Source organism: Amphibalanus amphitrite, unplaced genomic scaffold (assembly GCF_019059575.1).
Source record: "Amphibalanus amphitrite isolate SeventyFive unplaced genomic scaffold, NRLGWU_Aamphi_draft 000022F_arrow, whole genome shotgun sequence".
In the NCBI taxonomy this organism is placed as follows: domain Eukaryota; kingdom Metazoa; phylum Arthropoda; class Thecostraca; order Balanomorpha; family Balanidae; genus Amphibalanus; species Amphibalanus amphitrite.
The window spans coordinates 473,057-501,054 of NW_024881518.1; the positions used below are offsets into that span (position 1 = coordinate 473,057).

A 27,998-nucleotide genomic window follows, 5' to 3' on the forward strand; every position below is an offset into this window, starting at 1 on the left:
GAAGGTGCCAAAAGGTTGCCCCAGAGAGTAGGGGAGAGTGAGGAAAGATGCCCAGGGTTTTGCTATGTCATATATTATTCGAAAATGACGATGGGAAACCAAAAACTTGGAGGTTCAACGGAAGCCGACATATTTTTTCTCCAAAAATATCACACTTTCGTGCCTGAAATATGATAACTTTTTTTTGCTATTAAGCATTTTCCTGAAAAAGTGAAAGGGGGCATCTTACCCCACATGGTGGGAAAGACGCCCCCTGGCGTTGGGGAAGATGCCCCCTGCACTATAAGTGACATAAATGGGCACGTGAATCGCCTGAACGAATCAGTAGTCCCTTCGAGCCTGCAGTAGACACCAAACGTCATCATAAGGGCCCTCAACAGTAGTCGTAAGGGGCTTCAGAGGTCATCGTTAGGGCCATCATAGTCCAGCGCGGCCAAAAAAGCCTCCGTGGTGGCGTTCGGAGACCACTGTGGGGCTCTTATAGGTCTTCATGATGCTTGAGGGCCCTCGAGCCCATCGTGGGGACCTCAGATGCCAGCGCGGCCCGTGGATTCAACGTGGGAGCCCTCAAAGGATGTCGTGAGGGGCCCTGGAGCCAATAATGTGGCCCACAGAGGTCGTCGTGAGGGCTCTCAGAGTCAGATGCCGCCCCAAAAAGTCGCTGTGTGGGCCGAGAGACCGGCATGGGGAGCACCCGGCCGTACTGGACTCTCAATAGTCCCAGATCGGCTTTTGTCTACATCACAAGTACCTATGTAATAAATGATTTGACGGGCTGTTTGAAGGACAGCCTGCGGATTTATGGGGGCGTCTTTCCCCATCAGGACAGGGGGCATCTTACCCCAAGGTACCGAAGTAACATTAAATCAGTACAATTTGTTAGCCATAAAACTACACCCTGAAACAAACTGTTTGGGACACAGTACACGCATGCTAATGTATCACGACTATAGCAAGGAACGCAAAAATTATCTAGCTTCTTTGATATTTACAATGTTTTGACACCAAAATATTTTTTGAAAGCAGCAATCATAGATAACATGAATCTGGATTGGACACGAAATCTGTCTGATGCAGAATGGGGCCGAAAATTGGATACGTAAATCTGACGCTAAAACTTGAATTTCACACGCTTAAATACGTATCCAAGATTGACAACATCTCGTTAAACATATTTTTTATTACTTTATACTCATTTTGTTTCATGAAGGTATGAAGAAAATGTTGTGATTTGATGCATGCCTTGATCTTTTTCATAGACAATGAGGTTTTGCAGCAAGTGCTACAAACATTAAAAAGACGACATATAGGGCATCATGAGTATGTATTCACGGCAGAGAATAGGTACAAATCGGAGGCACTGGTATTTTCGCTGTCTGGGCCCATGGGACATCGGAGATAAGATACTAACGCTCAGAATCGCTATGAACATGGAATAACTGAATACATGTTTCTATGCACATATGGGACGGGATTGCTGCCGGATGCTGTTCTGTCGGTGCTTGAAGTAGAAGTAGATTCATGTTATCTATGCAGCAATTAAAAAACATGCAATCATCAGCCAGCCGTTGCCCAACTGAGCTTCGCAAATTTTTGTGCAGTTAACAAGGCAGGCTTCCGCTTTACGCTAAGAACATTAATTTCCAGGCTCGATTCTTTGTTTCGCCGCTAGATGGGGTGGGGCGTCTTTCCCACCCTGGGCATCTTACCCCACTCTCCCCTATGCCAAAGTTGGCGGCGCTACGCGCCGCCGTTTTTACGCTAATGCGAAAAACCTCGGCGTTGCATCAAATACCCCCTGGCCTGGCGAGGGTTAACGCGCGTGTGTCTACGCCCTTCAACAGAACGCCGTTGGCTATGGGATTGTGGAGGGGGTACTTTTACACTCTCCTCCACGATCAACTAGAAAAAGTTAAGCATCTTGGGAAAAGTCCGATAAAATAGCGTTGTAAAACCTCATCGCCACGCATATGAAGCATCCCAGTAAGGTGAATGCTGAGCGAGACCAAGGTCGGGCCTTAAATCAAAATTGAGCATTTAATGCTCTTGCGAGAGTAGTCGAGCCTAGCGAGATTGTTTCGGGACCAACTTTGAACAGTTTGCCAATTGGCTGATAAAGACATTGCGTAATTCTCTTACGCCAACCCAGTACTCCCCAAGACCAACGTCAGGTAGAATGGTAGAACGACTGACTAGGTATCTTCTCGTCCCCTGTTTGCACATTGATCGTTGATAGCATCGCATTTTCTTTTGGATAGCATGTCTAAAGTACGATGGCATGTTTAAAACAAAATGATAACTCCTCACTACACCCCAATATACGCGGAAACGAAAGGAAACTGACTGAATGCGCCCTCTAAATGATCAATCAATCAATCAATCAATCGATCAATTAATCAATTAGCCAATAAATCGTGTAATGTTGAAGTGCTGTAAGGACGCAAATCCCGAAAAGCCACCCAGTAGACGGATTTTAGACCAATACAAACATATATACATACTCGTAAGTCGTACATACAATCATTCAAGTATCGCCCATGGGTGGATGAGGTGAAAAGTACGGTAATCTGTGTGTCGACGAGCTGTCGGTAGGTGCAGGAATCGTTCACATAGATGTCGCCACCATCACGGTGAAATCTCCGCCTGACCAACAACCAACTGACGAGGGCGACAGGGCCCTGCCAGAGTGGACGTAGTCCATACAACCTAGTGGCAATGGGAGACCCGTACCTGTAGATGTCGCCACCACAGCGACCAAAGAGGTATCCAAGCCTGAATTGTCTAAAATAAAACAATAGTCATTTCTGCATTAACAGCTGTCAATTTTAGAGGTAGAGCATCAACCGAGCTTTAGGGTGTACGACTCGAGAGTCAAACTACGTTTATCGCAAAGCTAAAAACGATGCATGAGTAAATTGCGAACCATGGTCAATGACCGTTCACACAGCGAGCAGTCATAGCGGCCCACAGGGAGTGCGTTTATAATCTGACTTACGTCTTACCTACATACATAACAAAACAAAAACGTTACTTACACGGGGAGTAACCGGTAACGTTTTTCCTATAAGAACTCCGAAAAACAATAAAAAATGATGATCTTCCTGAAAGTCGCACTTTAAACAGGTCACTAAAGAAGCTGTCCAAAGATCAACTGTACCTAGGTATGTCCTGTGCAAAGTTATGAAGAGAGATTAAAACGGCGAAACTATAAAACCAGTAAAAAAGTGGGCAAAGGACCGCAACGCAGACCTAAAAAGAAAAACATTACGGTTTGGTAAGCGATCAACCAAGGAGCTTGGATTCACCAATGATCTTGTAGCAGTGAACATTACGAAAAAAATTGATGCGCACTATTTAAACGCTGTTTCGAACCAAAAACACCAGTAGAAAACAGCCTGTTTTGGCGTATCTACCATCGGCGACCAACACAAGGACGTCTCAGCATAGCTCCAAGATCCCTTTGGGTGAACTCCCACTGCCTTAAATCAGTCAGATATAATACCTAAAAAAGCTTTAAAAAGCGTTAATGACGGCAGCTGTGCAACGGCTTTGCAGCCACCGCTACACGTTTTTCTTTTCTTTTTTGTACGTACATATGTCAAAAAAGTGTCGACCTACATATGGTCCCGATGAAGATCTTGACAAAATGAAGGAACTCGATCTATGATTCAATTGGATCCAAGAGAATGTTTCTTGGGACGAATCCATATTCACATATCCACGCACAATGCACATGTCTGTTGCTCACTATACATGCAGCGTCTATGAAAACAAGACAGTCGCCCGAAAACCCCTGCCGCCCAATATCTTAACTCATCCCGAAACTTTCCACGCAGCTCCTGGCATGCATCCGCGACCGATTCCTGTCACGTTTCATGCAACTTGAGCTCACACCGGCCTCAGGGGCACCTTTAGAGGCGACGTGTCAGCGAGGCCAGGCGTGCAGCAGAATCTAGCAGTAAGTGGCGTGACCAGTCCCCGTTATTGATCCTACGCGGTGCGTTACGTCAGATAGACATAGCTGAACGGGATGCAGGTATGCTGTGGATCCACAACGGCAAGGAGTGCTAGTCGGGGCGTGCGCAGGGGCCTCTGCAATATAAATAAGATGTCAGGAGAAAATTAGAAAGCTTCATTACAAATGCGTAGATAAAAGTCAGCAAGATTACCTTACTATCAAAGTTGGAGCTTTGGGAATTTTTATGTTTCGGTAAAAGTTCAAATTGGAGTTCGGCTGAAATCAGACATGTAAATGTTGCATGTTAAAGTTATATGTCACAAATGTAACAAACAAAGTTGCATCTGAAAGTAACATGTTTGGGCGACAAAAAAAACATTTTATCTGTGAAAAAGATTAAGTGTATGCAAAGTAGTTACTGGTTTAAGCAAACACAACAATCACCACGTCCGCACCGCATTCTTCAAATAATTATGGTTATTATATTATCATCTCCAGAAAACTGACACTACATAGCTACACCATGTCATGAGGTCTTCCCAGAACTTTCAAAAATTAAGGCTGTTGCCTATGTAAACCAAAGCGGTGCACGAACCCCAATTGGTCCATGAGAGGGCTGGAACATGTCGCCTCCTGTTGATGCTCACTTCGTTACCTCAGCACTCTGCAGCCAGTTTCCGTACAAATGGGTAAACAAAATCCGCCGGCTATACTGAGCCTGGGTTAGAATGCCAGCCCTAACTAAGGTTCCAGTATATGATGTTGTTTTCAAGCATCGCATACTATATGCATCTTAAAATCAATGCGAAGTTCTTTAGATGTAAAAATTGCAGAGCGCGATTCCCTGACAGGAGCAAAGAAAGCTAAGAAGTGCTCCATGAGCAAAAACACCAAACACCAAATGAAAGGTCTCAGCGAGGCGATTCTAAAGCATCTAAAATTTTCACCTCGGGTTAATTTACAGGGTCTGAGATCAAAGACAAAATCGGTGCATGCGATCGAGCTGTGTGTTCCAGAGAACGGCAAGATGCGTAAAATCGAGCAAATCTGGATGGAAACAACAGAAGTCATTCTGAGAAAGACGATGACAAGATCAAAATCAAAGGTCAAGCTCATCCTCAATAGTCAATAGTGACCTCGAGCCTTGCACTTATTGAGTCTTATACATCGAATTCGAGTGCTAATTTGAATTATCTTTAAGCTTATCAGGCCCTACATGTGGTTCATGTAACGGTGCAAGGTCATGCAACAGTATCCTTGCTGGAGGCTATTCCACCAATTCAAATAAGCCATAATCCGGTCATTTTGTGCAGTATCCTGAGGCTCTCAACGCTTAAGGCTGAAACAGACTCTTTCCGCGTTCAGGAAATTGCATGCGAGAGCCTATTCAAATGCATTATAATTTTCCCGCATCAATCGCATCCGGGAGGTGCGTGCGATTGATGCGAGCGTGCTTCCATGTATTTGAATAGGCTCTCGCATGCGATTTCCTGACTGCGGAAAGAGTCTGTTTCAGGCGTTAAAGCAAAGTGCATGCAGATTCCTGATCTGCGCCCACGAATACATCATATAGAACCTTTTTTGTCCAGGTCACCCGAAGTAGTCCAAGGACATTCGAGATCACAAGAGGTCAACATAAAACTATGTCGTCTCCCCAAAAATGTGCACATCTCGACGCGTCTTGACATGAAAAATGCGTAGGTGCCACTGTCTGAGCTATAGGAACTTTTATTTTTGTTGAAGTATTTTGCGAAAAAAAAAACTGAAAGCCAGGATAGGGGTTGACCTCTGAGGTCATCTGTTGATCTGAGAGCAGAACAATGGGTACCGTTGAATTCGTATCATGGTGTGCAGCATGTTTAATTTCAGATTTTCTACTTTTTCATTTCTTTTACGGATTAGGCGCTAGCATGGGTGTCAGGACTTCATGCAAACTTAGGCAGTAGGCACATTGATACCTCTTTTTGGGTCTCCTGACCTGACCTGACCTGATGTAGAGCTGAAACTTTTAGAACTGATAGACCACGATTATCTTTATCACAGATATCCCGGTTTTGATGTGGAATAAAACGCCCAGTCGGTGACAGTATTTGAGTTTAAGATATTGACTTGACCTGTTGAGCTTACCTCAGGTCACCAAAATTATTTTGAAGTTTTTTTACAAATCAGATGCTACAGAGCTATGTTCGCACCTAATTTGACAATCTCTAAAACTTTATTTTGGCAGCTGTTTGAAGATTATGTTTGTGACGTCGAAATTTGGCTGGCAAGGGTCTAGAAATCTCGACTCCGTGACATCATCGGGGGACTGGGTCCAATATTTTTCCCAAGCAGAAGGCAAATTGATTAGGGAAAAAATATCGAAAGTTTTGCACTCCTGCCTCTAAACTTTCGGGAAGTATCGCAAATATTCGTCAGGGAGGGGGCAAAAAAACCTGGGCTTCCGTTTTTCCTGGCCAGGGATAACAAGTCCCGTGTTTTTCACCCGACAGAGGCTAGCAGCTCTGTCGAACAAAGCACACAAGGAGGGAGAGGGAGCAGCGGTGTGACGGAGGGGACAGGGAGGCAGGGGGGGGGGGGCGGGGGCGTTCGCTCCCGTTGGTCGATTCTGAAGCCGTCGGCGTCTCGTAAAGGGGGCGGCGGGGTGCGGCCGGAGGCAGTCGCGAGCCACTGCTGGTCCGAAAGGGCCGCCACATCAGGAGCACAGGCGACGATAAGACGGTTCGGTGTCACTCAAACGGACACCCGCAGCACCACGGGAGGTCAGCAGACCTCGAGATATCGGCCGAGGCGTCAGGAATCCGACGGAACAGACTCAGCTGAGACATAATTATAACCGTGAGACAGCCTCAGCAGTCTTCAAAAAACCCGGACTCAGCTGAGGCATCAGACAGACGGAGGTGCATATCAGCCCCGTGAGTCGAGCCCACCCCGGCCGCTCAGCCTCAGCTTCGAGTCGCCTTGAATCAAGTGAGACAGATTCTCGACCCAACAACTAAGAAAAATCTCAGGCTTGGAGCCAGTTTGAACTCAACAAGAACGCATTTCCGAGCTCAGATAAACCTTCAGTCAACAGAGACGAGCCAGTTTTGAAATCACTCCGCCCCTGTGACTGGGGAGACAACTCCTCAGCCCAGTGGAACGAACAAGACACCGGAAGTCCTCCAACGCCTTCAGTTCAAGTCGGACTGACAAAATCACGATCTGACTAGTGCAGCATAAAGGAAATAGCCAGCCACCCGATCTTCCACGAGGTTCAGCAGACGAAGCTGGCGATACGGTGGTAGCAGCTCCAACTGAAGAAGACACAGGGGTCCAGCCATGAGTCGAGCCCTGCTGGGACAGGTGAGGTGCCGATACTTGTAAAGTGTTTGATTGCACGATAAATTGAAAGCTGTTTGTACAAATGAACGTCTGCATTAGGCATCACGTTTCCATACTCGTGCTAAAAACTTAAGATTGCGCATTCTAGCTTGACCCAGTTGGCCATTCCGCGACTTAAATGTTCCATCCTAAAAGAGACAAAGCTGAAACAACAAAAGAAGCTTAAACGGAAGTTAATTGCCAAAAACGACCCTTTTGCAGATTGTGCTATGGGTTACTCTAGCGCCCATGATTAACAGCCACCATTTATCAGTATCATGATCTAGCGAGGTCTTTATTTTTCTCACGTATTCCTAAATTAAACTCAAACGTAATGAAGGAGGTAGGTACACGCATTGAAGCTGCCACCGGTCGACGAGTAGAAAATCGAGGCACTGAGAGGGTGATGCAAATGCTTCCGCTCCTTGCCAGCGCCGTTGGGCGACCGTCTTGGCAGAGGCGACAGGAGCAGTTTTTGCCGGCAGTTTTTGCCGGCAGGATCGCGTCAGTTCTGCCACAGGCACAAAGTCAGATGCTGCTGTGTGCCACTGACCCATAACTGCACGCTCTAAATTCCTGGGTACACATGCACTTGGAGAATGGCAGCACATCAGCTTATGTTTAGAGTGTAGTGATTGGGAAACTGATATTAGTGATTTAGGGATAAGATCGACCTCTCCCCATTCCACCCCCACCCACAAACTTATAAATACCGAAACGTTCAAAACATTTAAAAAGGACAAGAAGTTATCCTTGTCTCTTTTTATATAAGACCTGAAGACTAGTGATATCAGTTACGGAAAATCGTGATACCGATACCAAACCAAATACCAACAATAACCACGGGGAAATACCGAAACCAAACCAACTCGGGAAAATCAGGTAAATACCAATTTTTTACCAAACCCACTGCCTCTTTTGCATCAGCGACGATTCAAAATACCAACAAAATACCAAAATACACTAGCCTTAAAATACCAAATGCCAAGTTGGTATCGGTTTGGTATCGGTATACCAAAAAGTAGGTATCTGATTGACATCTCTACTGGAGACCACAATAAGGACCTGATAACAAAACAGCACTGTGCCTGCGATCATTGCTAAACAAGGAAAAATCAATGAAAATATGCAGAAATGGCCACCACTGGCCGTTCTTTTCGCCTGACGCCCCTCTCCGTTTCGCCGCAGGTGGCGGCCGCGGTGGTGATGTCGATGACACCGTTCATCTACGGCACGACGTTGAGTTTCGGCGGCCTGCTACTGGCCGAGTCGCAGCTGGCTGAGAGGGCCCGACTCACTATCGGAGATGCAGTCATGATCGCCGCCGCATCAAACTTCGGACGCATGGCCGGTGAGTGACGGCAGACAGCTGATGCTCGGCGCAAAAGGCGAGGGTTCGAGCCTCAGCACGGACGGATAGGACTAGCTTTGTAAGAAAAAGGAAGTGAACTCAGTCAATTCGTAGCTTGAGTAGTCATCTCAACTGTTATGTCAAGTCCTATTTTCAAGTTTCCTTTTTTTATTAGACAAGCAAGCTCAAGCTTGGTATCCCCAATCACAGCTCAACTAAGAATAAACCCGTCTAACCGAAATCGTCCCCGTTTCCGTCCACACCCCCAGCGTGCCTGCTCTCCGCCCAGCTGACCGACCGCCTGGGCGTGCTGCGGGTCATCCAGCTCGGCACGCCCATCAACCTGCTCGCCTGGCCTCTGATGACCCTCACGAGCGGCCGGGGCACGGTGCTCGCCGGTTCGGTGCTGGCTGGTTCCGTGGTGGGCCTCACGGGCCTCACTGGAAGGCTGTACATCGCAGAGGTAGGGACAGGCTCGACACGGTGCACACTGGTCGGAAACGCCCTCACGAGAGGCCACGGGCGATTCCGGAGTTTCGGATTATTTTTCATATAGATCGATTTGAAATTGATCAAATTATTATAATTAGGCCAAAAAAACTAATTCGGGTGACCAAAAATAACTGTAATCAGCCCCCGAAGATGGGGTATCCCAGAACTCGGAAACTGACGCGGAGCAAGAGGTTTCTTGAGCCGGATATTCAGAGTCTTATTGCTGATAGACACCAAATTGAAATCCCACATATTATGCATCAAAATGTTTGTTATGAAGTTGCCGACTGGTCAGTGCAAATTTTTTGGTATACTTTTTTCCCAACTAAGATCTACTGTAGCTTTTTTATGAGGGCTCTCCTAGAGTGATTCTGGAATATAACTGCAAAGTTTAGGTAAGGAAACAACAGGTAGTCCCATCTAGTCCCACTCTGATTTTTTGTGAGATGAAACAGGATTTAAATTTACACCAGGGCAACATAAAAGCTAACTGCGCATATTTGCGCAAAATTTGCAGGAGCCGCTATTCCTACCCAACTACCGCCCGCCCCGCCCCAGTTTCGGCTCGGCCGCCGCGCCCGGCTTACGCTGACCTGTGTGGCCTGCACGCATCCATGCGTAGTTGACTGGTCATTAAAAACAGACGCGCTTGAGTTTATGAATTTTGTGGAAAGCGCATACAATATGGTTTTATTATTGCATTTATGTATGTATTGACATCAAAAGCCTTCCACATATTGCGTGGCGATTACGGCTTGCATTTAGAGAGCCTTGCTATTAGTAACCATCACTCGGCTGAAGAAAGTGGAAATTGAGACCTTCGTGAATATAAGACGCTGCGAATATAGGACACCTGTCACTGGCGTCAGGTTACCTTGGGCCGTCTTTTTACATTAGATCACAATTCCGGTATTAAGCCCTGGCCGGACCGATTGGTTTTCTATATTGACCGGGGAGGGTTGATACAACTCCCTCGCCGTTTTGCCTCTAATTGAGCTAGAGCCTCGCGGAAAAAACGAGCTTGTGTGCCGTTATAAGACACAGCAAGTACTACCCGATTTAAGGTCTTAGGTCAGCCAGTGACCTCTTAGGTCAGGTAAGTGCCACAAGGCACGGGCTCGGTTTTTGGTTAATTACTTTGCCAAAAATGGTCGCACTGCCGCGATTTTGGCATCACCGTGCTTGTCTAGCTCAGGAGCGTCGAATGCTATACTTGGTGTTCGGGTGAAGTCAACTGAAGGCGTTAACCTCGGGTCAAGGTCAGGTCGGAGCCCCTCAGGTCACGAAAATGGTTGAAGGAGGACATATCGCATATCACTCGATTCGGCAGGTCTTCCCGAGTCCAATGGTGGCTTTCCCGACTCTCTAGCTCCATCTGATCAGGAGTTATTGACGAAAAACTTATATGGCCTTAGTGACGTCATAAATGACGTCACGCAAAGTCAACAATGCTAAAGTGAAGCACCGGACCCTGCAAGGAGTGCATGAAACCATTCCTGGTGCCCGAATAGCAGCTTCCAATTTCCCTTGTTCACTTAAAGTGGTGCTAGATCCTGTATTATACTCAATTATGACGTCATAACTTAACAGATTCACGTCATATATTTAGTGCTTGACATCCAAATGATAGCTTACATATGACAGAGAAGGTATGCAAAGTTTTATGAAGTTTGCTTCACTAGTTGTGGAATAACAAGCAAAAAACTTTTGCGGAAAGGCCGCTGGCCTCTCGCTGGAGCGTTTCCGACCAGTGTGCGGTGTGGCGGAGGAGGTTTCTTCGCGGGGAGTAGAGGAGGTGAAAGGATTGGGAGGGATACAGATCATTGAGCTCTGCCGTTGAGCTTCATGTGTTCCAATCTTTCCGCCACCAAATGACTTCTTAAGCACTTGCTTGGCCCCAATCTGCAAATATCACACCAACGTGAGCGTTGTCGGCGTGTGTAAAAACAATCAACCAATTAACCACCCGCAAACTTGATAAGCTATAAACCGCCTTTGAGCTACCTATAATGCATCACCCTACAGGTGACGACGAGCCGGTACCGTCCTGTGCTCTGCTACCTGCCGGGGGTGGCGCTCGGCCTCGGACTGCTGCTTAGTTTCTCCCTGAGCGCCCTGATACCGTGGCGGTACGCGGTCATCGTCTGCGGCATCGTGCCGTCCGTGGTGCAGGTCGTCGGCACGCTGCTGCTGCCCAACTCACCCAGGTGAGAACGGCGTCATGGACAGGACTGCGGTTGTAAGTCAGTGGTGCTTCTGCTCTAGTAGCTAGGACCATTGAACAGGATAGATCCAGTTGCTTTCGTAGAGTTCAAGTGAGCCAAGTACGTCAAGTCCTTCTTTTATTCTTGCTCTTTATCGACCCTCCCCGATGAAAAAATTAAAGTCGGAAAAGTTGAGGCAAGTGTCTAACCTACGCTCTTAAACTCTCTACCAGGTGGCTCATGAACCGAGGTTTCGCTGACGAGGAGGTGCGAAAGTCGATAGTGTTTTACCGAGGGCGAACAACGGACATCGGTAACGAGCTGAAGGAGATCCGTCAGTCGCTGCAGGGCCGGCACAACCTCAACATCGCCAGACAGGTCAGAACGCAACCAAAGAACGTGACGAGACTTGACGTCTTGATTCTCACCAAATACCACTTGTCCTCTGGCAATGATGACCGCACTTGGATTTGATTATAGCTGATAACTGCGTTATCGAGCGTTATGAAACCTCCAGGGGTGTTGTCAGAACACCGAAGCATTGCAGTTGTTTCCAAAGTCTTGATTCTCCATGTGACAAAATTTTATAAGTTGGGCTTCTATACAACTACCTACAAGTTTTTACCAGCATAGCCTGGGAGAACACTCTCCGCCCCTCCCCCCTTCCAGTTTCCCCGCTCTAACCTCCACCCTTACCCGCAGATCCACCTCATCTTCACCGACTGGGACGTGGGCAAGCCCTGCCTGCTGATGTTCATCCAGTTTACGTTCGAGACCTTCTGCGGCGGCGTGGTGCTCACGCAGTTCGCGCAGAGCGTGTTCCAGCAGGCCGTCCAGTCGCTGTCACCAATCAACTGCACACAGATCCTGGCCGCACTCCAGGTGGGAGCCAACTCCAACCGAAACAGCAGCTCCTCGACTTACGCACATAGTTACGTGCAGCTATCGTTACGTTACGGAATGTGTAGCTCCTGATTTACATCAAATCTTGATCAATCTGCAGTCAAGGATAGTCATAGAAATCCTGTTTTCACGCTCGGAAAACATGTCGCCGGAATTGGTCAAGATCGTCAGCATAAAATATTGCACTATTCATGACTCATGAGAAGTCGTTTCCGATGATGAGGTATGACCAGCGCATCAAAGTTTTCACCCTTCACCTAACCTTGGCCGTTGACGTTACTTGTGAAATACATTGGCAAAAAATGGTGCTCCAAATATCCGTCTTGTTGAAAGCTTTCGACTGCCGCTTTACCAGTGTCAAGGTAGACGGGGGCATAATCTCTCCCTCCAGGGCGCGTCCGGCTCCATCGAGACGCGGGTTTGAGGGCACACGTGTCTTTTTTCTTCTCCTTCTTCTAAGGCTTATGATTGTGGCCATCTCATGCAGCTGTCCCCCTGTAGAACACCCAGTTACAGCTCTCACACGCTGATGTTCCTCCGTCGCCTTCAGATGGCGGCAATAGCCGGTTCCGGCTATCTCCTGCAGCTGTTCGGTAGAAAGACGATCCTAATTGGCGCAGCCGTGCTCACCTGTTCTGCACAGCTAGTGGTAGCCGCATTTTTCCAATTCGAGGTAAGACATGTTCTCCAATAAAGGCTAAATCAGACTCGTTGTGACAAACGTACTTAATTACTCAGTGTTGATACCCATGCTTGAAACATACACAGCATGTCTACTGTCAATTTTTTCGCCCTATCAGAAAATCAGTTCCGCACATTACCGATGTGTATTGTTTATTATTCCTATAACAAAACATCGAAAGCGAAGGCCCAGCTACGTCAAAATGCAGCATGCAGCATGGACGCCTTCCCGGCTCAGCGTTCTGCTCGCGTTGACTGTCGTTTCTCTGCCCTCCGGCAGGACACTCTGGGCTCCCAGCAGTGGCTGGTGGTGGTCGGTATCGTGGTGGCCAATGCCGCCAGTAACGGAGGCATCTCGCAGCTCTCGCACCTCTTCCTTGGCGAGCTGCTGCCCACGAGGGTTCGTCAGATGGTCGGCAGCGCCGTGTCCCTCTACATGGGGGCGCTCAGCGCCGTCTTCATCCACCTCTTCCCCGTGTTGACCTCCGCGGTGGGATCGGCGGGGCTCTTCGCCGTGCTGGCCGCTGTGAACGTGCTGCAGGTGACGTTTGCGTACTTCTGCCTGCCCGAGACCAGAGGTTTGAGTCTGGAGGAGGTTCAGGTGCGACATTTCAGCAGCAAAAAGAAGATGGAAGCTGAAAAGGCGATTGAACAGAGAGAGCAGGAAGTGCCAAGCATAGAGATAATCACAGGTGACAGCTTGGGTGGCCTAAGGAACGGAATGAAGACACCAAGTAACGTGAACACGACGAATGATAGCCACAGCGGCAACAATGAGAACCCGAAGGCAGACGAGAAGCAACACAAAGGCACGCTAAACGCAGCTTATGAAGATACTGAGCAAGGACTTAGACGACGGAAAACTAGCGACCGGTCCGAGTCCGAATGCTACAGCAGCGACTGTAACAGTCAGCGAAAGGCATCAACGACGACTTTGGAAACACCGACAGATAAAGAAATGAGCTTCAGTCAAATACCGCTGGAGGACGATACACCACATGAGCAGCCAGCTGCGACGGTGGAGGAGAGCGATCACGTGTAATTGAGTTTGACAAGCTGCGTTGCATGATGTATTGCCAAGTGACTACCTTATACAACTTTGTAAATATCGTTCCTGGATCCCAGAGAGTATGTGTGACCTCTGTTTGGGATCAAACGGAAGCAGATTTATATAGCGTCGGAGCATCCCCGCATTGATATGCGGAAAACAGAGAATAAATCGCAAATAAGTAGCCGTAATGAGACGAGGAGTGACGCAGCTGCATCGTCATGTGTACATACATGCGTACGTACAAGGTGAGCTTAAACTTGTATTATTGTCCATGGAGTCGCGGCGCGTGTGACAAATAAATGCAATGTGATCTGTTGAGGCAAACTGCGTCATTTCATTCCAATAATGCACGACTCGAAATACAAAATGAACGGAAGATTACCGAGACTGTTCTTGTGAGCCGCGGAGGCACGAAGGTAAAGGGCAGGGGCCGCGGTTTCATCAGCCAGGGTGTGTCCCAGCATGTAGACAGGGTTTAATCAACAGCATAAATCATATACCCGAGAGTAGAGACAGCTGAAGGAGTGAGCAGATCCAGGTAAATGGTAAAATCTGACTCGTCCTAATAGAAATATGTATTAGCCCTGAATGCATGTGAACAATTACCTAGATCTATGTAGAAACAAAGAAAAATGATAGACGATGAACAAAAAAGTAACCAAAGGTTTGTTGTCAATAGTCAAAACACTTCATTAGAATTGTTTTTCAATTGAAAAACAAATCTGAATACCCTGATAATTTGGCAATATGTAAGATTGCATTATGTTTGAAATCGATAGGTATGTAACGTAGAGAAAGGGAAGCACACAGGAAATTTTAAACTTTCCTGTTTGCAGTGCAAAAAAAAAAACGTTTTTATGTATGAAGTAGGTCTTTTCATCAACGCTTATCCAAAAACGAAGTTTTGATACATGAACGGACGGTACAAACTAAGATAGGTTCGCTTTAGCAAAACGAATCGATTGATGTGTTGTATAACTTATTGCTGTGAAATTCATTACTTTTCTTACAAAAAGAAACAACTACAAAATTGTTACTTCACCTTGTTTGGCAACGGGGAATGGCAACTTTTTTTGCATATACAACATAGCGTCATATACAACGATGTATATTCAAAGCAAGTATGAGAGGAACAATTTTCTTTTGAATGCTTAGCATCATTTCATAGACAATAGTTTGACAGGTTATTAATAACAACTGCTGAAATAACCATCGTACGTTTAAAGTAGTTGGAAAATTTTGAGGTCAAATCTGAGCCAATAAATAACTACCTACTTCAGCCGCAAAATGAACAAGTGGCCACTGCCTGTTACGAACCAGCTAGACTCATTTCCCTTACGAGAAATGCACTTTATTCTGACGGTGTATCTCAACAAAATCAGGAACATTCAACTTCAATGAGCTTTCCAATGTAACATCAGCTCAAGCTCTCACTGCAATGTTGACAAAATCCTATGATTAAAACGAAATTCCTTGCGCTGTTACATACATGTCATGTTAGAAGCGAGCGCCTCTCACAGAGAACATGCAAACAGTTTCCTTCAGCCCAGCACGGCATGCTGAGAGCACTAAAACCTGATGCTAAAAGTCATGGCGTAAATATGTGGAATAAACAGAGTACTGTCCCGGAATCAGGAGCGCAGGCCGCTGCAATAGCAGATGCAGCGGAAACTTTCCATGAGCCATCGGTCTGGACTCGACTGATACGGGTCCACGAGCCACTGAGGTCAGAATGTTTCCGGTTCAGTGACACTACAGACATTGCATCATAAAAAGAATCGAATCTCTTTCGCCGCACAAATAAGTACATTTCCCTTGCAACAGGTCTGAACTAAACCTGACGCACCCATTGTTCAAGACTTTTTTATATAACGCCCCGCGACATTGAATGACCTCTCCTGGCATGCATTCTTCCATCCAATCGAGGCGCAAAAACAGTGCACCGGACAGGCGCTGCCGTTTGTTATTAATTCACGACACGGTTGAGATAAGCGACAAAATTAGGACGAATCACGGCTCTTGAACCAGCGAGCTGTGTCAACAGCGAACCCCCAGCTCAGTAGCACGTGACCGGCCAAAGGGTAGCGGAGCTTGGCCAGGCGCCATGATGCTGTGACACAGACGCGACCGGTCGACGGTATCGTGTGTGTAACCCGAGTAGTACTGTGGCGCTCCGGGCTGAGCAGGGTCAGAGCGGCGACCTCAGTGGTCAAAGGTCAGCGCGGCCACCTCAAAGGTCAAAGGTCAGAGTGGCAGCCTCAGAGGTCACAGGTCAGCGATGGCGGTCGAGGTCAAGGGTCCACGTGAGCGGCTATGGGCGCAGGTGAGGAGCAATTAGAATAGAAGGTGTTATTAATGGTCGCTGCATGGAAAATTGGTTGGATTTTCCGGAGCTTTTGGTATTGAGAAATTTGGAAATTTGTTTGAAAAACGGAAACATAGTTTGTTACTTATTTGTTCTTGTTGTTTCATTTACTTGTTAAAATTTGCTGTGCAGCATGTCAGGATAAGACCTCTTTACCTTTCAGTTTGGTGCACCATTCATTTGCCATACAAAGACTGATGTTCAGTGTGTTCTTTGTCAACATTACAACGGATATCACTGAGCAGACAGAGAGAATAACGATATTGAATAATAAAGGCACCAAGGCCAGATGTAAAGCTTTCTACTACGTAGAGTCGAGTCTTTCACTGTAATCTTATTAGGACTTTTCTATTCATAACAATAGTTTTTAAGGCTAGAATAGTGCTTTGGTATTGCTTTTATACTTAAGAGAGCCCATGTAGACTGTGGAGTTGAGCAGATATTTAAAGCAGCAAAACAGTGAACAACTTCGACACCGAAATATTTCGGTAGGTACACGAAGTCTCGTAGGATATTCAAGCAATGGAAAGTCCTGACCTTGGCCAGTTCGGGGATGTTTATTTTCCTAGACGAAAACTTATTTTCGTCCCGATTACAGTGAGACAAAAACGTCAACATGAGTGAAAAAACATTTTTAACGAATTAATTCAAGATTATAATTTATAATGAATAAACTACTTGTTAAATTTGGTCATTTACATTTGTCTTGAACCAAACTTCAAATTTCAGTGAACAAATTGAATAGCACCAAATTATCACTTCAAAATATCAAAATCCGACAGCTTGCATGCCGTTGTAAAACATACTAGATGAACGACATTTGACATATTCGAAAACTAAGTACCTAACGATCAATTTATTAAATTACTTCAAGTGACCCATTCCAAACTTATCATCATAATGAATAACAACAAACTAGTCTCAAACTTTGCCACCTACCTAGATTTACGCCTAATGATGAATATTGTTGAAAACCTCGCTCGCCACTAACTTAGATTCTCCATTGATAGCACACCAGCTTTTGAATAGGTGACATTGTATTGGTGGTATAGAGCATAAGCAATTTTAATGAAGAAATGCTTGCATTTTTAAAGAACGCCGTTCCACTAACCTTAAATTGATCACTTCTCTATTCCCTATCTTAAATAAATAATCCTTCCCTCGCTACTGACAGCTGAGAGTCAAGCTCACGTGAAATTGGCACGTGACTTATTTCTATTTGATCACTTGCAATAACTTTTCAAGCAATCAATCACACAAGACGATTGTAGGCGTTATAGCAACAAACAAACTCCTAGAATAATCAGAGAGCCCCGTACTTACTTCAATGAATATCTAACCAGTGAATCATTTTATATCATATTTAATCATTGCATACAATAAGCCAGAACAAAAAGCCTCACGATGTTTTGGGAGATTTTGAAAAAGGCTATTGTGGCCCACATTGCCATGATAAGATTAGAGAGGGCCAAAATGAATAGCTGGCGGAAAAGAATAGGGTTGAGGCCCAAATACCCAATATGGGACGAAGTCGTTTGGTGGTGGGGCGGAATATGCCGTGAGCTTCTAGTAAGAGGAATATGTCCCTGCTTCTTCCTCTTCAAGAACCGTCAAACCGAGGAAGAAATCAAAGAAGAGCTCGCCAAGCAAGAGGCGGAAAAGCGCAAGGCCGAACGGAAAAAGCGGAAAAATCCCCCGCTGTGGCGAGTCAAAGGGACGTGGCACAACCAGATCGTGATGGCGCTGTTTGGCTTCGCGTGCGGCGCCGTGGCCACGCTCGCCATCTACTTCTTCATGGTGTTCCAGCTGACGTACAATCCCTTCACGGCCACCATGTTCTGCCTCTGCGTCGGCCCCTTCCTTACCATCGGCCTGGCATTCAGCGAGGAGTTCAGACTGATGGGCATCCTCATCTTCCCCTACATGTTCGCGGGGCGCGGGCGGGCCATGCTGCTATCCTTCTGTCTCGTTCTGGCCGTCAACGGTCCCGGCAAGTCGATCATCTTCAACGCGGAGGTGCTCAACGACTCACTGGCGTGCTACTACAACGTCCTGGTCAACGTCATCTGCGACGTCATCAAGCAGGGCTTGAACGGCGTCATGAGCGTAGTGCAGGCAATCGTCAACATGGCCACTCAGATGATGTGCATCTACAAGAAGATCATGAAGGTCTTTGCCCAAATAAAGAACGCTATGATGGACATTGGCGTTGCCATCAAGAGTGCGTTCACATGGCTGCAAGCCATAGAAGGTGTCTGTGACGAAAAATACGGCGGACCCATGCAGCGATGTGAGAAGACGTTCAACGACGCCACCGACAACTGCATGGCCACGCTGGGACTGGGCGCACTGAACTACCATCTCTGCAGTATCGTGGACTGGTTCAAGGGAATCTGTATGTTTGCCCGTATCATCGAGTATCTGTGTCAGCCTGCTCGGGGAGCGAGAAAGGGCAGTGTTGATGACGCCAGGAGCTACATGTACCAAGCTTCGGGGAAGTATCACTCCTTCTTCCTCTTCGGACTGGAGCTCTACAGTGACTTTGACATGAAGGTAAACATGTCCAAGTCCCTGAAGCAGATTCGCAAGGAGATCTTTGACGAGGTGGTCGACAGAGGCGGCTGGGTGTTCTTCATCATGGACGCGTTTAGCTGGAGCTGCGTCGTGTACATCCTACTCATCCTCGCCAAGGCAGTCATGTACCGCTACCGCTACGTCACCGACGACGGCTACGACAACCACTACTTGTCCGTGCTCATCAAACGCGTGGATGACAAGCGCGAACAGATGGAGAAGCCCACCGTGCTCCCGCTGAAGACACGCGAAATGCGTCGGTACATCGACCCCATGTCGCTAGCACTCACACGCACAGAGATTCGTGAGCTGACTCGCGTGGCTGTGAACCTCATCGCCACCGGGTTCCAAATCGGCTACCTCATGTTCGTCGACACGTCGCTCTACTTCATCATGGAGACAATCCGGAGCAACGGCTACGTCAAGACCAACTTCAAGCGCCGCACGCCTGCCAAGGCGGTCGTACAAGGCGATGGATTCATGGCGGACGCTATCCGTTCAACATTCACCCACATGCCGCAGTCCTTCTCCAGTAACATCCCCGAGATTGACACCACCGAGTGTGTTCCGTACGGCTGGCCGCCGAACCACGACCGCTACCGCCAGATCATCGTCTTCTACCTCATGGTTCTCGTGTTCGGTCTCGCGCAGCCTCTGGCATTGCGTCTTCGCCATATCGCCTGCGGGTGGTACTACCCAGAACGTGCCAGAAAGCGGGCGCTCTGGCTTTACAACGCCATACTGAAACGCCGCGGCGGTTTTATATCATTCGTGCAGCGAACCCTCCGTCGCAAGCAGCTCGTCGACCCAAACATGGATGTGGTGGGGAGGATTCTGGAGCGGCTGGCGATCTCGATCCCTTGTCTTCGCGTGATGCTCACCTACCTCGGCATGGTTCGCGTCTACTGCGGCGTCTGCTCGGAGAGCTATGACCCGGAGGCTGACGAGGGCGCCTTCCGTCGCTGTGATAACTACGGCTGCGAGGGTGTGTACTGCCACGAGTGTTTCTCCGACATGAACAACCGGTGCACTATCTGTCTGAAGCCAGTTGACTACGGAGACATCTCTGACATCAGCGAAGAGGTCGACTCCAGCTCTGACGAGGAACTCATCAAGAAGCGAGAAGAGCGCCTTCTTATGAAGGAGCTGGGACTGCCTCCTCTTGAAGAGGATGAAAAGGAAGACGAGGATCTCGAGTACGACTACCAGGAGGATCCTGACCAAGCTGATGGCTGGGATTCAGACCAAGAGCGGTGGCAAAACCGACGCAAAGCGAGGCGTGACGTCGAGAATCAAAACAAGGACGGCGGAGCGACTATGGATATGCTGGAGAGTGAGGAGGAGAGCGACGATGAAGAGGCAGACGAAGTGATCGACACGTTCCACCCAGACGAGCTCAATGACGCCGACGATGAGGAGGAAGAGGAGGGCGAGGACGAAGAAGATGACGAGGTGGCCAAACTCCTGCCGCTTCCAAAGAACAAAGCGAGCGCGGCGGCCGCTAACTTGATTTCCACTGCAGTGTAATGGGGTTGGGGTAGGTGGCGCGCTTCTACGAAGTCCATGCCTTCTCCAATGTGTGAAATGCATCAGCACACACGCTGGTTCGTGTGCTATACTTTCCCGTGGCGCCAGTAAACGTGTGTTTCTCTCAATTAGCTGTCATGTCTCTGTGCTGTCCAATCCGTGTAATGAGCCCACAGTGTCCCTTGTGGTGTGAATTGTGAATTGTGATGTCCTTTGTCGAGTAACGTCCTACTAAGGAGAGTGGCTCTTGTAAACTAGCTGTGATTGAATGCGCATGCTGTAGCAATTATTTTCAAAGGGTATGCCGTATGTACTAGAATGAATTGCGCCATGCAACTAATAAAGTTGGGACTGAAACCAAGAATAGCTATCTCTTTCATACAACACAGCACTGTTGGCAGTACGAAATGCCGGCCGAATCGGCCCTTTTACAACAGATAATACACTGAATTAAATCGGACATCAAAGAGCTGACGCATACTTTAATCAGTTAGCTGCGAACATTTTTCGTATGCCATATCATTAAACTTATACGAGTATATCTCACGAAATAATAATCATCACTCATTTTAACGACTCCTTCTTTCGCGCCATCAACACAGTCATAGGCATGCTCAGAGCTCTCTATCTGCATCCTTCCGAATGCCAACATCTCCGTTGTTCCCAGTACACTACACAGAAAAACGGACCAGTTTCCCAGAGTTCCGCATCTATCAGGCGTTTCAGTAATATCATCAAGTATCCTTCCACTTTCAATCTAACGTCAACATCTTGATTCAGATTACCTCACACCTTCAACTCATCACATAATCCACAGCTCCAACAGCAGACTTGGATTTCCCGTACATACCCGCACACTGCGGTCTAACCCCACCACCTCCATCCCTCAGCCGACCGTCCCACTGCGGTCTAACACCACCCCATCCCTCAGCCGACCGTCCCACTGCGGTCTAACCCCACCCCATCTCTCAGCCGACCGTCCCACTGCGGTCTAACCCCACCCCATCCCTCAGCCGACCGTCCCACTGCGGTCTAACCCCACCCCATCCCTCAGCTGGCCGTCCCACTGCGGTCTAATCCCACCCCATCCCTCAGCCGACCGTCCCACTGCGGTCTAACCCCACCTCCATCCCTCAGCCGACCGTCCAACTGCGGTCTAACCCCACCCCATCCCTCAGCCGACCGTCCCACTGCGGTCTAACCCCACCCCATCCCTCAGCCGACCGTCCCACTGCGGTCTAACCCCACCCCCATCCCTCAGCCGACCGTCCCACTGCGGTTTAACCCCGGACCTCCATTCCTCAGCCGACCGTCTCACTGCGGTCTAACACCACCCCATCCCTCAGCCGACCGTCCCACTGCGGTCTAACCCCACCTCCATCCCTCAGCCGACCGTCCCACTGCAGTCTAACCCCCATGACCTCCATCCCTCAGCCGACCGTCCCACTGCGGTCTAACCCCATCCCATCCCTCAGCCGACCGTCCCACTGCGGTCTAAAGGCCTGGCTACACTATGCGTTTTCTTCGTGCGTTTTTTGCGTGTTTGCGTGTTTTGCGTGATATCGTTCTAGAAAAAAGAACGATATTACGTTTTTGTGATGTTTTTCACCTTAAATTTTAGTTACATAAGAGTTATATTAGCTTTTGTATATAACCAAAGTAAAAATTATATTGTTTATAACTTTTTTCCTAGAACGATATTACGCAAAACACGCAAACTTGCAAAAACGCACGCAGAAAACGCATAGTGTAGCCAGGCCTTAACACCACCCCATCCCTCAGCCGACCGTCCCACTGCGGTCTAACCCCACCCCATCCCCCCGCCGACCGTCCCACTGCGGTCTAACCCCGGACCCCCATCCCTCAGCCGACCGTCCCACTGCGGTCTAACCCCACCCCATCCCTCAGCCGACCGTCCCACTGCGGTCTAACCCCACCCCATCCCTCAGCTGACCGACCCACTGCGGTCTAACCCCACCTCCTCCATCCCTCAGCCGACCGTCCCACTGCGGTCTAACCCCACCTCCTCCATCCCTCAGCCGACCGTCCCACTGCGGTCTAACCCCACCCCATCCCTCAGCCGACCGTCCCACTGCGGTCTAGCCCCACCCCATCCCTCATCCGACCGTCCCACTGTGGTCTAACCCCACCCCATCCCTCAGCCGACCGTCCCACTGCGGTCTAACCCCACCCCATCCCTCAGCCGACCGTCCCACTGCAGTCTAACCCCCATCACCTCCATCCCTCAGCCGACCGTCCCACTGCGGTCTAACACCACCCCATCCCTCAGCCGACCGTCCCACTGCGGTCTAACCCCACCCCATCCCTCAGCCGACCGTCCCACTGCGGTCTAACCCCGGACCCCATCCCTCAGCCGACCGTCCCACTGCGGTCTAACACCACCCCATCCCTCAGCCGACCGTCCCACTGCAGTCTAACCCCACCACCCCATCCCTCAGCCGACCGTCCCACTGCGGTCTAACCCCACCCCCATCCCTCAGCCGACCGTCCAACTGCGGTCTAACACCACCCCATCCCTCAGCCGACCGTCCCACTGCAGTCTAACCCCACCACCCCATCCCTCAGCCGACCGTCCCACTGCAGTCTAACCCCACCCCATCCCTCAGCTGGCTGCGGCACTCGTGATGTCGCATACCCACTGGATTTACGGCACCTTCATCAGCTTCAACGGACTGCTGATCGCAGAGTCTCAGTCAGAGACAGCGCGCCTCAGTCTACCTGAAGCCACTCTGGTGGCTTCCATTGCGCAGGCCGGCCGCGTCCTAGGTTAGTGGGGGTGGGGGGGGGGGACAGAGCGTCATAGTGTATGAGATTAGTCATAGGCTAGTGGAAAAGTGTCTAGATTCTAGGGGAAGGTATAAGTTTGTGTGATAGCAAGGGAACAAAAAGTGATTCTCGGGCTGGCAATATTACTAGGAGCGAATGGATAATGCCAATGCTTGTGCGCCATCAACTCCCCAGTCCCCAGTCCCATCTACTAGCTCAACTTCATCCTATCTCTTCAGATAACCTGACAGCACCCGATTTCTCGCCAGGCTGCCTGCTCTCCGCCCAGCTGACCGACCGCCTGGGCGTGCTGCGGGTCATCCAGCTCGGCACGCCCATCAACCTGCTGGCCTGGCCTCTGATGACCCTAACCAGCGGCATGACCACGATGGTAGCCGGATCGATCCTGCTTGGGGTATTTGTAGGCCTCAACGCGTTCGGAGGACGGCTATACATCGCCGAGGTAGGCACAGAGACAGGGGGAGGGGTATGTACCTAGTGTCTGCTGCCAACAAAGTAACTACATAGTGACGCAGCTGGTGGTGTATGTAAGGTGTGAATGCAATTTATTTCCATGAGCTTGCTTATGGAAAGTGATACAAACTGATTTTTAGCAGCACTTATCGTTAATTTAGCGCAGCACTAAGTACTAACGAATAATCACATTGCACGTGTGTGGGGGTGCAGCCGAGACAGAGGTCCAGGTATGTACCACATAGCCAAGCCGTTAATTTAGTTGGCCTTTTTTGAACTGATTTATTTTCGTGAATGGGTGTTTTTACGGTAGTCCGTACGCCCTACCCCGTTTAGCAGCTCAGCGACGGCAGTGATTTCGTTACGCGATCCAGTGACGTCATTTGCCCGCTCGGCCAGGTGAGCTCAGTGCACCGTAGGGCCACACTCTGCTATCTGCCGACCACCGCGGTCGGTGTGGCCCTGTTGGCCTGCTTCTCGCTCAGTGCTGCCATCCCGTGGCGATACGCGGCACTACTCTGCGGCTGTGTGCCCTCTGTTCTGCACTTCTTTGGAGCGACTCTGCTGCCAAACTCGCCAAGGTAGGCGAGAGCCATAACATTGCCGAGTAGAATCGTCGTAAAGCATGCCAGTGGACGTTCTTGCGTATGCAAATAAGTTGGAATGGATATTGGCACATGCCACATAATCTACTTGTCGTAACAAACGTGTGTTACCAAACATGCTTTTTCCAAATACAGATGCGGGTTATCCATTTTCGAACATAAGTTGCATTTCGCACTGTGCAAAGAAAGCTACAAAGGGATAAGTCACACACGAATTGACCTTAGTACCGCGAACTGCCGACAGATGGCTCTTGCATCACGGCGCTGCCGAGGAGCAGGCCCGGAAATCCATCGCTTTCTACCGTGGACCACAAGCGGACATATCGTCTGAGCTTAGGGATATCCGGCTCTCCCTCAAAGGCGGCAAGAATCTCAATATTCTCCGGCAGGTACGCTTCATATTTATGCACGCTGCGCAGTGGCAGTGAATTGCATATCTCTGAGAAAAGTGGGCCATGGGCAAAGAGCTAGGAAGTTATGATAAGAATATATCCATTTTGATATAAATATATAAACAAGGGAATGGGAGTGATACAAAACAAAAGTAAAAAAAAATCACGAGTTAATCAATTTTTTTGCGAAACGCAACTTATGCAACTGGTGTCCGGTGTTCATAGTTCGTAGAAAACTCATCACATTCAACAGGTCCTCTCTTTCTATGAACTTACGGAAATGATGCTCCGAAGAATTTGGATTGCTATATCCCTAATCACTGTGTTACTTGCCTTCCCGCGCCACCAGGCCAAGCTACTCTTCACCGACTGGTCGGTGGCGCGGCCCTGCCTGCTGCTGCTGATGCAGTACGTCTTCGACGTCTTCTGCGGCGGACTGGTGCTCGCTCAGTACGCGCCCGGCATCTTTCAGTCGGTCGTGGCCTCGCTCTCTGCCGCCCAGTGCTCCCAGTTGTTAGCCGCACTGCAGGTAAACTATGCCCGGCGCCGGCCGGTGGTTAGTTGGAGTAACGGCCGCTAGATGGCAGGACCGGCGCGGCGGCGCCTGCAGATAGACTGTGCCGGATAGCTCTAATACAGGCGGCGCCAGAGGTAGACTGTGCCGGATAGCCCTAATACGCGCGGCGCCTGAAGGTAGACTGTGCCGGATAGCCCCAATACAGGCGGCGCCTGAAAGTAGGCTGTGCCGGATAGCTCAATATGCGCGGCGCCTGCAGGTAGACTGGGCCGGATAGCTCCAAAACACAGCTTAACCCATCATGCCACGCCGATCTAGTCGAAGTGTTTCAGACTGATCATAACCTACGGCTCCGATGCTTGGTTCGCTGGTAATTTACCGATAGTGTAGTTGCAGCCTTTTTCTAATTCGAGCCCTCATGTTCGTCCATGCTTTAGTTCAAAGTCGTATTATACCACCGATACCAATATGGCGAACCTTTACCTACCCCGGCCTTGAGGTCCGATATTTTTTAGCAACATTCCCTTCCTGTCCTTAACTCTTTGATCCGATAGACGCCGTATAACACGCACGTATGATCTCGTTCATTCGTCTCACCGCCCCACCCATTGCCCCAGGTCTGCGGGCTCATATGTTCGGCGACCCTACTGCGCTGGTGGGGTAGGCGCATCGTTCTGATGACTGCTGGAGCCCTCGCCTGCACCGGAATGCTAATCGTGGCAGCGTTCTACTACTTTGAGGTGGGTTGAGATTTCAGATATACTTACCCGTAGACGTCTCATAACGACTTATGGATGGTCATGTAACTATCATAATGTTGAATGCATGCCAAGGACGTTTCAAATATACCTACAGCCAGTGCTACCGAATCCATTCTACGGCATTTATAAGATTGGGCCCACACATCCGCCTCTCTCTCTCTCTCTCTCTCTCTCTCTCTCTCTCTCTCTCTCTCTCTCTCTCTCTCTCTCTCTCTCTCTCTCTCTCTCCCTCCCTCTCCCTCTCCCTCTCCCTCTCCCTCTCCCTCTCCCTCTCCCTCTCCCTCTCCCTCTCTCTCTCTCTCTCTCTCTCTCTCTCTCTCTCTCTCTCTCTCTCTCTCTCTCTCTCTATCTCCCCCCAAGTCCCAGCAGTCCCAGCTCACGCCTCTCTCTTTTCCCAGGACTCTCTCTCCGAGTACAGCTGGCTGGTACTGCTCGGGGTCGTCCTGGCGAACGCAGCCAGCTCCGGCGGAGTATCGCCAATCTCCCACGTCATCTGTGGCGAACTCCTTCCTCTCTCCATCCGCCCTCTCTTCGGCAACGTGCTCTCACTCTACCTGGGCGGCATGTCCCTCACCTTCCTCAACATCTTCCCGCTCCTGAGGTCGGCGCTCGGCTCGCACGGCCTGTTTGCCGCCCTGGCCGGGGTCAATGTACTGCTGATGCTCTATGCCGCTTTTCTGCTGCCCGAGACTCGAGGGCTGAGTTTGGAGCAGGTGCAAATGAGGCACTTCAGCAGTAAGAAGAAAACCGCGGCGGTGGAAGCGAACGGAGCAGCAGTGGCGGCGGAAGAAGGGAAGGCAGTGGTGGGGGAAGCTGGGGAAGCGAAAGTGGCGGAGACAGCGGGCGATGCGGCGGCGATGGAGGCGGAGGAGACGGCGGTGGCGGCGAAAGCAGGGGAGGCGGCGGAGACAGAAAATGAGGTACCAGCGCTGAGCACGGAGGAAAGGGAGGTGTCAACGGCTGCGGCGACGGAGCCAGGACTGGAGGCCAAAGCAGAACCTGCAGACGGTGAGAGGGCAGCCCGCGCCAGTATCCGAGACCGAGGGGGAGAAACAGACAATATCGTTGGCACCGGCCGATTCGGAGGGAGAGAAATGAGGAGGGAAGAAGACGGAACAGAGAGAGATGGAAAGGGAAGGAAGGATTAAAGCCGGAGCAGAGGAAGATGAAAATGAAGTGGCATAACATCCGCACTGATAAGAAAGCAAGGATGGCTTACAAAACGGGATGCAAAATACGGGTGTGACCGACGATCAACTTCCTAATGTAGATAACGACCGGCTGGATGAGCGAAACCAGCAGACAAAGTGCATAGCTTGGAGTCGGACAGGCACGCATTGTAATCAACAACACAAGCCAGCTGAGCTGGCAAGGGACCAACTTAGGATGGCCTCCGCCCCAACCGACTGTGTAAAAGGCAGGGAACAATGGAGAGTCGAAGGAAGGACCACCGTTCTAGGAAAACCAGAGGCCAGACAAGTGTCGTGAATTCTGGACCAAGAAAGAAACCAGGCAGAGTGAGTGGAGCAAACGAACTAGTTATGCTACGTCAGTAACGTAACGAACTGATTGGCCTGTTGTATGTTTTCCGATAAGGATGGAAGAGATCCAACGCCTTAACAGTAAGATGCTGAACTATGTTACCATAGAAATGCCCAGTCACCTTGGATTTTGTTACTGAGAGTGTCGAGTCATGTTTAAATATAGCAATGCATGTAAACTCAGTCCTAGTATTACTTCGGACTCAAATAGATGAAGGGGATCACTACATAGACACAAACTGGTCTTTAGAGATTCAGTACCCCAGTCCAAACACCACACTCTACATTCAGTAGTTCCGTACCGCCCACTACCCAACATTCGTCGGCTGCTCGCGAGACCAAGTATAACGCCTCCAAGCAGGCGGAGACCCAACATATGACGTCATAAATCAATACCGATGACGTCACCGGTCGGCGGCGAGTCCGGTCGGCGCCAGGAGCTCTCCGCCCGG

The 27,998-nt window shown here is 49.2% G+C and overlaps 4 protein-coding genes across 4 annotated transcripts; all 4 read left to right on the top strand.

Annotated features, from left to right (window-relative positions):
- Positions 1 to 6,625: 6,625 nt before the first annotated feature.
- On the top strand, positions 6,626 to 11,375 carry LOC122391278 (sugar transporter ERD6-like 6). Its single transcript, XM_043385071.1, has 4 exons — positions 6,626 to 7,303; positions 8,510 to 8,672; positions 8,942 to 9,135; positions 11,190 to 11,375. The coding sequence occupies exons 1-4, from the start codon at positions 7,280 to 7,282 to the stop codon at positions 11,373 to 11,375; spliced, it is 567 nt and encodes a 188-aa protein (XP_043241006.1). The 5' UTR covers positions 6,626 to 7,279.
- A 219-nt stretch (positions 11,376 to 11,594) lies between these two features.
- Positions 11,595 to 14,384, top strand: LOC122391797 (facilitated trehalose transporter Tret1-2 homolog). The gene is made up of 4 exons (XM_043386051.1): positions 11,595 to 11,746; positions 12,071 to 12,250; positions 12,822 to 12,944; positions 13,233 to 14,384. Exons 1-4 carry the CDS (start codon positions 11,609 to 11,611, stop codon positions 13,992 to 13,994), a joined length of 1,203 nt encoding a protein of 400 aa, XP_043241986.1. The 5' UTR covers positions 11,595 to 11,608; the 3' UTR covers positions 13,995 to 14,384.
- Positions 14,385 to 17,624: 3,240 nt separating this feature from the next.
- Positions 17,625 to 20,835, top strand: LOC122391782 (DC-STAMP domain-containing protein 2-like). The gene has a single exon (XM_043386027.1). It carries the CDS (start codon positions 17,773 to 17,775, stop codon positions 20,467 to 20,469), a length of 2,697 nt encoding a protein of 898 aa, XP_043241962.1. The 5' UTR covers positions 17,625 to 17,772; the 3' UTR covers positions 20,470 to 20,835.
- A 2,461-nt stretch (positions 20,836 to 23,296) lies between these two features.
- LOC122391288 (sugar transporter ERD6-like 6) lies at positions 23,297 to 27,729 on the top strand. Its single transcript, XM_043385084.1, has 7 exons — positions 23,297 to 23,312; positions 23,526 to 23,719; positions 24,130 to 24,311; positions 24,580 to 24,724; positions 25,077 to 25,256; positions 25,862 to 25,984; positions 26,404 to 27,729. Exons 1-7 carry the CDS (start codon positions 23,297 to 23,299, stop codon positions 27,151 to 27,153), a joined length of 1,590 nt encoding a protein of 529 aa, XP_043241019.1. The 3' UTR covers positions 27,154 to 27,729.
- The last annotated feature ends 269 nt before the right edge of the window (positions 27,730 to 27,998 follow it).